The following is an 8,916-nucleotide window of genomic DNA, read 5'->3' as shown; positions in this document are numbered from 1 at the left end:
ACCACTCTCCTGGCATTTCAATTCCATTTTACAATTCAAATACATTGATAACCTCCCTCTCATCTGGGGTTGGGGGCACCACCACCATTACATCCAAGACACCACACAGTGAAGGTACTTTCATGCGACTCAATCTGATGTGTTGGTCGGCTGTCCAAAAGAACCAGAAATCCATTTGATGCAAAACAGTTATTGTTCTTGATGCTATTTAGTTAAGCTTACTACCGGTATTACTCTTGTGTTCTGTAAGGTATAAAAAAAAAAAGGGGGGGGGGGGGGGGGCGCCAGAACTCAAACTCGCCTAGGGCGCCAAATAAGCCAGAACCGGCCCTGCCGGCAGTTACCTAAAAATCAGGATCTGGTGCATCTCTAGCCTAGGTTTTTCAGTCAGTCTTTCACAACCCCAATCGCTGCATGGAGTGAAAGCCCCTTGGAAGAGGACAGTGCAGGCAGTGTGGCAGTAAGCCAATGAGTCTAAAAAAATAGTTTGAGCCAACGTAATAAAAAAGGGCCCACGTGTGCGAGTAGGCTATGTGTTTCAACCCTTTCATAGGATCCGGTATCCGGCAAGATCCTAAAAATCAGGATCCGGTGCATATCTACTTTTAACCATCTATGGCCACTAAGTCATACACCTATTCTGACATCACAATGAAGTCAAAATACAGATCATGTGGTCCACAATTTCTCCTCATCATTATTGCAGTCACACGTTCACATCTGTCAGATAACACCGTTTATTTAAATTGCATGATCTTATTTATAAAACAACGTATTGAAATAGGGCTGTCTTTGGACACATTATATTTCAGTGTGGTTAAGCGCACAGATTTGAAGGATAGGCAACAATTGGACCAGGTTTGGAAATCTACAAACATATGCACGACTAAAAAAAACATACAATTGATGAAAAAAAAATATTAACAGCAAAGTTGAAGTTTACAGATCAACACACATTATGATTTTTGAACTCATGTACAGTGTATTTTTGTTGAGATTTATCAATGTCTCCCTGGATAGTTCCAAATGGCCTCTGGTGGCAACATACATGTACATTAACAGTGATCTTATCCTTAATTTCCACATTGAATGAATGAGTCTGTAGTCCTCAGTTATTTTCAGAATAATAACTTAATAACATGGGCATCTCATTATAAAGCCTGAGTTGTATGTTGTTGCCAGTGGTGCCATATATAAGAAAAACTGAAATTTGTAATATAAGAACATAATGGAATTGACAAGTAAATACTGACAGAAATACTGTGGAAAATGTATAGGCAGGCCTTAGAGTTTAGAGAGTAGATCTCTTAGCACGTATTTGTACCTGCCAATTCACTGAAGCCAGCAGCACAGCGTTTCATCCCAATGGAAGAGACAATTTAGTAAAAATGACCTGTGACAGGAGCACAGCCAGTGGGGATACATGGCAGGACTTTTATACCTTTCTCAAGACAGTTTGCCCACCTTCGGAATCAAGATCAGAGGAAAGATTTCAGTACTGCGCAGTGCTCTCTCTCTCTCTATTTTACATAATACAGTAGCAAAGGTCTCCCTCTAGACATGATGGGCAACCTGATTTCAGAAAGAGCAATACAGTACCGTCCGTTTCCATTCCGTATCAGCTGATTCTTATTTTTAAGTACAGTATATTTTGGGCTTTTCTCTTTATTTGAATAGGGTAGTGAAGACAGACAGGAGAGTGGTGGGAGAGGGAGGATGTAATGGGGAAGGATTGGGAAATGACCAAGAGCGGATTTGAAACTGGGTCCCCATGGGCAAAGCTGCCCGTATATGTGTACTCGCGCGCAGCGCCACAGCTCAATCGGTAGAATCAACTCTCTCTACCTAGAAAATTGAGTGCACCAGTAGATTCAGGTGCTTGGAAATGCTGTATGCGGATACTGAACTTGCAGCTTTTGAATCAAGGTTGTCCATCACCTTTTCATACAGGGAGGAGTGACATTTTTAACTGTGTGCGCCATCTGGTGGAATCTAAACGCAACTCTTCTTAGCAGGGCGCCATTAGACCTCTGGAATGGAGTGGTCCATCAGCGACTTCACAATGCTAGTGGACATCCTAAGAAAAAACAGAAAGACAGAAAGTGATGAAGAAATGACATTGGTAATAAAACTTCAGAAGACCTTCACAAGAAGAGCCCACAGTCATGTAAAATAATGCACCAAATGAACAAAGTACCTTTTCATCATGTGCTCATATATGACCAATGGCATCATCGTAACCGTGACAACCCTTCCAGATGAATTAAGGATGTCGGAGACCTGAGAGTCCTACAACAGCCAGAGAGACAGACAGATAAACAAATAGACAGACAGATAGATAGATAGATATAGATAGATATAGATTTAATAACTAATGATGGTATATTTACATGGTGTATTTTTACACGCCAATGTTTATTAATATGCATAGTCCCTAATAGACAGACAGAGTGACTGACCTTAAGGCCGATGACATTTTGTCCATTGATCTCACAAATTTGTTGATCGGTGAGGATGCCATTTCGGGCGGCAGAGCTGTCCTTTACTATGTCAGTGATGCGACCCTTTTTAAACAAGAAGCCTAACTGCCCGTTTAGGTCCTTGTGTAGGGTAACTGTTCGCTCCAGCGGCCTGTGAAAGGACACAGCAAACAAATGCAAACATTACATTACGCATAGCTGATGCAGTTTTATCCAACGCAGGTATCTGTACAGTCTCTGCAGCAATGTGGGGTTAGTTGCCTTGCTCAAGGGCACTTCAGCCATGGGTGAAGGTGTAGGGAGATGTACTGTAAGGGTGGGATTCGAACTTGCAACCCTCTGATCTCAAGTTCACCTCTCTAACCATTAGGCCACAGCTGCCCCACATTGTGGTTTAGGTTTACAATAGATAATTATTAGATTAACATTTGCGATTACAGCTCACATTTATAAATATCTCAGTGTCTACTGCATATACAGTCTGTGAATGGCATTTACAATATTATCGCTGTCCAGCAGAATCCTTGTATCTCCACAATTTTTAAAATGATTTCATATTGGTTCTTTATTCGTTATCAAATATAAATCAGTACTACTGGTCAGTCTTCATGAGTACATGTGTATGATAAATTATTTAATAACCAACTTTAATGTTGAAATTATTATTTGTTTCAAAAATAGTGATTTGTAAATTAATAAGTAAAAAAAACCTATGAAAAGTGGAGATACAAGGTTTCTGCCTGACAGCGACAATATGCAAATGACGCCACATTCTAACAACATCTGTGGCTCTGCTACCGGTCTCGGACGGCGATTGTGATCCTCTCCGCGTTGGCGTTCTTGAGTACTTTGTGGGCTTTGTCGCTGTTCCATCCGGCGCAGGACTCGCCGTTGATCTGCAACACCTGATCTCCAAAGCGCAGACCTGCCAACGCCGCCGGGGTGTTGGCCTGCACCAGCTGCACAAAAACACCCTGAAACACACACCAAACAATCACCATGTAAACACGCTGAAACACACAAAAACAACATCATGTAAACATGATGAAACACATAGACAAACACAATCATTATCTGTCCACAAATGGCCCGACACATTTGGTGTTATTTGCAAAATTTCTTCAGCCCCTTTTCTACACACTCCACACACACTTTACAGGTGTACACAAGATAGTTCTAGGTTCATATTGAAAGTAGAACATTAAAGGAACACTAAACTAACATGTATGTTATTTTAATTTATTGATTAATATGTAAAAACCCTCCCTTATCCACTCATTCTTTACACTTTTTAACATGTTTCTATGTCAATCCTATAGTATGGAACATGGGTCTTTCAAAGTTGGTGTTTATATGTATATTCACACTTTGATTTTGTAATACGAAGCAAATGACAATCTTCAAAAAAAAAAATGCATAATAACATTCGCCACACTGTAATTGCACACACAAGCACAATCATGCAAGGACAAATATACTTAACTATAATGACATGCAAACAAGAACATTGCATGAACTTATTTAGGGTTTCTTGCCTAGTGGGTCAGGTCTGTGTTCGCTCAAAAGTCTGAAAGTGGCCAGGTGTGAAAACACCCTAAGGTACCATTACAAGGCCTCTGTTATAAATTAGCTATTAACAGAGTGGCAAGGACCAAGTTGTGATGTATTACTTAAGTTAAGACTTTATGTATTAATAATATTGTAGTAGAATAGCACTAGTAGTTCAGTCTTTTCAGTGAATAGAAGAGCTTTCCACTGATGGAAGGGGGCACGTTATGAGGCTACATGCAAATAAGTGAAATGACCTGTGGTGTGTACTACCCTAATCCCAACCAACAAATGTGAATCTCATTCACTTTTTTTAAAGTAGTGATCATGAACAGCCTTTGTGAAGTGGGTAGAGTCTTACATTGTCTATGGCTTTCAGGCGGAGACCAATCTTTCCGTCGCCATCTTTGCAGAGCACCACTTCCCTCACACCCTGGCGGATCTCTGCTCGACGAATCCCCATGTCACCCCCAGTAATGGGAGCACACGCCCAGGACGAACTACTGGTAGATGACGCCACACTCACAACCTTCAGAATAGAGCAGACATGATCATATCACTTAGTGTGTTTATTACCTCAACTCTAAATGTCTATGACCAAAATAATGTATGTATATTTAGCCGATGAAAGTGTTTGTGAAGATGTGCTCTGAGACCCTTACATCACTGCACTGGCCAGAGGAGGGGAGAGCAAGGACGTGTTGTAGAGCTTCTTCACTGAGATTCAAGCCCATAAATTCACTCAGCTGAGGGTACAACCTTGGATATAGGCCTTGTAGCACAGGAAAAAAAGGATTCAGTTAGGGAAGAGTTTCTCACTGCAGGTAGATTAAATGATGCTTTCCACTACCTATAGATGGCCTACACACCCTCAGATGCGGTGTCCTCAAAGCCTATATTTTTTTCCTCCTTGGCCGAGTCTGGGTCTGGTAAAGCAAGAGCCCTGGAGGGGCTCGCGGACACATCACTTTGCGCCTGCGCAATCTCCTGTAAACACCATCAAAACAGTGAATGAATAACCGTGGGCAGAGAACCAGAGCTGGCGCAGGAGGAAAATAAAGCTTGCCTGCCTCTTGCATTATTGATAGACACAGTTCAGACACAAACCTGCATGAATTTGTCCACCTTCATGTCCTCCAGAGACGGATAGAGTGACATTGTTCTCGGGTTTCTGACAGGGCTCGGGTTGCCTGAGGTATAACCTGCCTTGAGATAAACGACACTGTTCTGCACGGCCATTTCAAGAAAATTCAAGAACACACATACACATACACAACATTGAAGTAAATAGCACAACACAACAATGTGTTAGCCTCATATTAAAACCGCTACGTTTACTCCTCTTGCCCGTGCTATACAATTTTGCCAGGAAAGCCGCAGTCCTGACGTAAGATGAGCCATGCGGCTGTAACCGAAGATGCAAAGCGCATCCCATGAATCGACATCAAATAAAAAGGTTAGACAGAAGGACGTGTTATGCAATGGCAAGAGGCGCGCAACGCAAGGGTGTTAAATTTAAAAGTAAGGCACAAATAAGCTATGTTATACGCATATAAATACAGCTGCCACATTCGTTTTGGAGCAATAATGGTCCAGTCCTGAGCAAGGATGCTGGCGTAGCCTCGTGGTACCTGCCAAGCGCCGAGCAGGGCAATTGGACCTCGCCCAATCAACGTACCTTTGATGCGGTGAGCTTCCAAATATCGCAGATCGTGGTTTCGAGAATAAACACAGTTTAGAGGTCAACGCGGACACAGCTGGGTCCCTTTTCGTTGTACGGACAGCTTGTCTTGGGCAACTGTTGCTGTGGTGACGGGCCGCACACTCAGGCGACCTTGTTATCAAAGCCTAGATGTGGAGCATGAGGTGTCAAATAGTGCTCGCATCCTACGGTCCGCGCGCGCCCTCTATGTGCTCGAGTTATGTCTGTGCTGAGCCCCAACTGGGAAATCCTCTCTGCCTCCTCTCTCATATTCTCATACTCCTAATGTCTTAATATATGTCTCTCACACACTACAATTACACTGCCTGTCACGGTATGTTTGCTGAGTCTGCTGCTCCTGCTGTAGGCAAGAGATGGAGTCCTCCCTACCTAGTGGATCAGCACGGGGTGGCAGAATCTCCAGGCCTGTGTGGGCATAGTCTTGCCTGTATGGCAGAATCCAATGTGAGTACAGTCAGTGGTGTAGTCTACTTTTTTATGTTGGGTATACTGGGTATATTTGAGCATTTTTTGAAGTGGGTATACTCTGTATGTATTTGTGCTATTGAAAACAATGGATCAATCAATTTTAAGTGGGTATACTGAAATCCCTGAAATTTAGAAGTGGGTATACTCTGTATACCCGCGTTCTACGTAGACTACACCACTGAGTACAGTCTGTCTGACCTAAGCAGCAGTTTGTTAGACTGTGTGCCCGCTCCATATCATAGCACCACAGTGACAACACTAGGACATTTTGATTTCACACAATCTGTAAAGTAAAGAACTGAACATCCCTATAGTGAAAGCGACAGCCCACTGGGGAAACTCCAACTCCTCTTGTCATTGTGACACAGCACTCCACAGCACACAAGTGCACAATGCACACAGCGAAATTGCAGTCATGCCTCACCTGCGCAAGGAGGCAGCTCCCGAATGGTGCCCCAAAGGAGCAGTGCGGCGGGACAGTACCATGCTCAGTCATAGAGGAGGATGGGGGCCAGCACTGGTTCATTAATCCCCCCACCAACCTGGTGTGTCGGGAGTCGAAACGGCAACAAGTCTGATGCCCTAACTGCTTACCTACGACGGCCCTATCCCAGGGCACTCACTGTTCCTACAGCCAAAGGGCACTAGATAATGCGTCAGCCAGAAGCCACTTATTACATTACATTACACTAAGCTGATCCAAAGCAACTTACAATTATTTACAGGGTATTGGTTACAGTCCCTGGAACAATGTGGGGTTAAGTGCCTTGCTCAAGGCGGACGGAGGACGGAGATGTAGGGAGAACTAAGGGTTCGCACCTGCAACCCTTTGATCTTAACCCACTTTAGAAGGCACCTGCAAAACGCTTGCTGAATGCCTAAGCCCTATTTGGGAAAAGGTGCCCTCTGTCTATTAAAACCTAAATATCTCTGTCTCCTAAGTACATAAAAACTTGAAATAAGTTGAATTTAAAAGCTAGGACCCTCATCTAGGACCCTCATCATTTAGCTCTCACAGACCCACATTTTTAATTAAAAAAAACCCCTCAAATCTCAAAAGCCTGAATGCAGTGTATACAGTATGTCGCTCGGCACCAAAGGTCAAACAGCGTTTACGCTAGCTTAAATGGGTGAAGAAGACCTCTTTAGCCATTAGGCCACGGCTGCCCCACGGCTGCACTATGTAATGCTTCAGACGGCGGCCATTCTTTTAGAAATGTGTCTTCGAGTGCGTCTTAATATGCAACCTTGCCTCCTCCACTTGCGCTTGTCTCCTCGTCCCGCCTCCTGGCCCCTCCTCCGTGGAGAAAACGATAAAGTTTCCCAGCTGTCAGCCTAGCCACAACAACTTTTGAGGGACTGTTTTTCATTCACCATCCCAATTGCAAATGAGAAAAAGACTCTACAATTGAGCTTTTGCAAGTTATTGAAATATAATGCTGTTGTCAGTGATGTCATCATGACGAGAAGCAAGTGGAGGAGGCAAGTGGAGGAGGCAAGTGGAGGAGGCAAGGTCGCATATTAAGACGCACTCCTCCTCTGTCCTGCCCTGCACAGGAAGTGATCCAACTGGAACTCCTGCAGGAAAGAGATATGCGTTTGGGACTGCCACCGCAGTTGACCCCAATCAAAAGGTTTCCAGGAACAGTAGCCTTGGGGGTCCGTGGTACAGTACGTCAGGTTAGACATACGCAACGCGTCAGCCCGTTTAATTAAAGGCTTTTTAACTTCACCAGCAGTGTGCCTTGGAATCTTTGGCAGACCTTATCAACAGTCACAACTGGAGCTAAGTCTGACCATAATTTTAAGAAACTTAATTTCCTTGAGCCAAAGAGCACCTGCTAAAGAGACAAAAGTGAAGCAGCACTCCTCCATGATCAACATTCCCCAGTGAACAGTTGATTTTTTTAGCATAAAAGGTTAGACATTCATTGACCAGAATCTACAGTATTGCAATTGACCGTAATTTACATAACTACAGTGTGTCTCAGAAAGTGTAATAGAATACAGACTTTCACCTCCTGTTTTCAAATCAAAAGTGTATGTGGTGGAGTGAATGACTTGCACTATCCACCATCAGCTTCCCCTGTGAATAGCATGTTGAAAGCAATCTTGAAGATTGAGCAATGCATAGGTCTGTACATTGCCTTGCTCCAGAAAAAAAAAAACGTTCATCCGATTTCAACATGAGATTGCATTGCTCACACTACTAGTCTTCACTTGTCAGTATGCATGGCCGTAACTACCATTGAGGACACAGAGGTCATGTCCTCTGTATTTTTTCTCAGAAATGTAAAATATGAAGAGTTCAGATGCAAAACCCCCTAAGTGCCTTTTCAGAAAATAATCTTAATTCATTTTTATTTAATACAAAGCTATCGAAATTGCATATTTTTTTATTTTATTTATGTAATATAACTATTTATATGTATTATCAAGTACATGAATGTAAACTAAACCAACATGGGGTTCCTTAAAAATATAAAAGTGCAAGTCTTCAGAAATGGAGTTAGGGGGTTTTGCATCTGAACTCTTCATATATCTATGATAAAAAGCGATATAAATTCAATGATAAACAACGATAAATTCAGTCTGTATAACCCTCCCCGATTCATCGTCAAGATAATTAATGAAAACTATCTTAAAACTTTGACCGAAGCGTATGAAGCATTCTAAATGTACAGTATGCTGTAGGTC

At 42.7% G+C, this 8,916-nt stretch overlaps 1 protein-coding gene across 1 annotated transcript; it reads right to left on the bottom strand.

The window, feature by feature from the left end:
• Nucleotides 1-739: 739 nt before the first annotated feature.
• sdcbp (syndecan binding protein (syntenin)) lies at nucleotides 740-5,869 on the bottom strand. The gene is made up of 9 exons (XM_063206581.1): nucleotides 5,707-5,869; nucleotides 5,136-5,234; nucleotides 4,898-5,015; nucleotides 4,691-4,800; nucleotides 4,390-4,557; nucleotides 3,279-3,454; nucleotides 2,460-2,631; nucleotides 2,198-2,289; nucleotides 740-2,077 (listed from the first exon to the last, which is right to left on the bottom strand). The coding sequence occupies exons 2-9, from the start codon at nucleotides 5,184-5,186 to the stop codon at nucleotides 2,023-2,025; spliced, it is 942 nt and encodes a 313-aa protein (XP_063062651.1). The 5' UTR covers nucleotides 5,187-5,234; nucleotides 5,707-5,869; the 3' UTR covers nucleotides 740-2,022.
• Between the last annotated feature and the right edge of the window lie 3,047 nt (nucleotides 5,870-8,916).

Source organism: Engraulis encrasicolus, chromosome 9, assembly GCF_034702125.1.
Source record: "Engraulis encrasicolus isolate BLACKSEA-1 chromosome 9, IST_EnEncr_1.0, whole genome shotgun sequence".
NCBI lineage: Eukaryota > Metazoa > Chordata > Actinopteri > Clupeiformes > Engraulidae > Engraulis > Engraulis encrasicolus.
The sequence above is the reverse complement of the archived record's forward strand: the minus strand, read 5'-3'. Positions and strand labels throughout refer to the sequence as shown.

Excerpts from the sequence above, each read along its gene's own strand:
- sdcbp (XM_063206581.1), bottom strand. The coding sequence starts at position 5,186 with ATGTCACTCTATCCGTCTCTGGAGGACATGAAGGTGGACAAATTCATG. Across the intron at positions 3,455-4,389 it reads GCCTGAAAGCCATAGACAAT|GGTGTTTTTGTGCAGCTGGT; the intron begins GTAAGACTCTAC and ends TGTGTGTTTCAG. Across the intron at positions 2,632-3,278 it reads ACAATCGCCGTCCGAGACCG|GCCGCTGGAGCGAACAGTTA; the intron begins GTAGCAGAGCCA and ends GTCCTTTCACAG.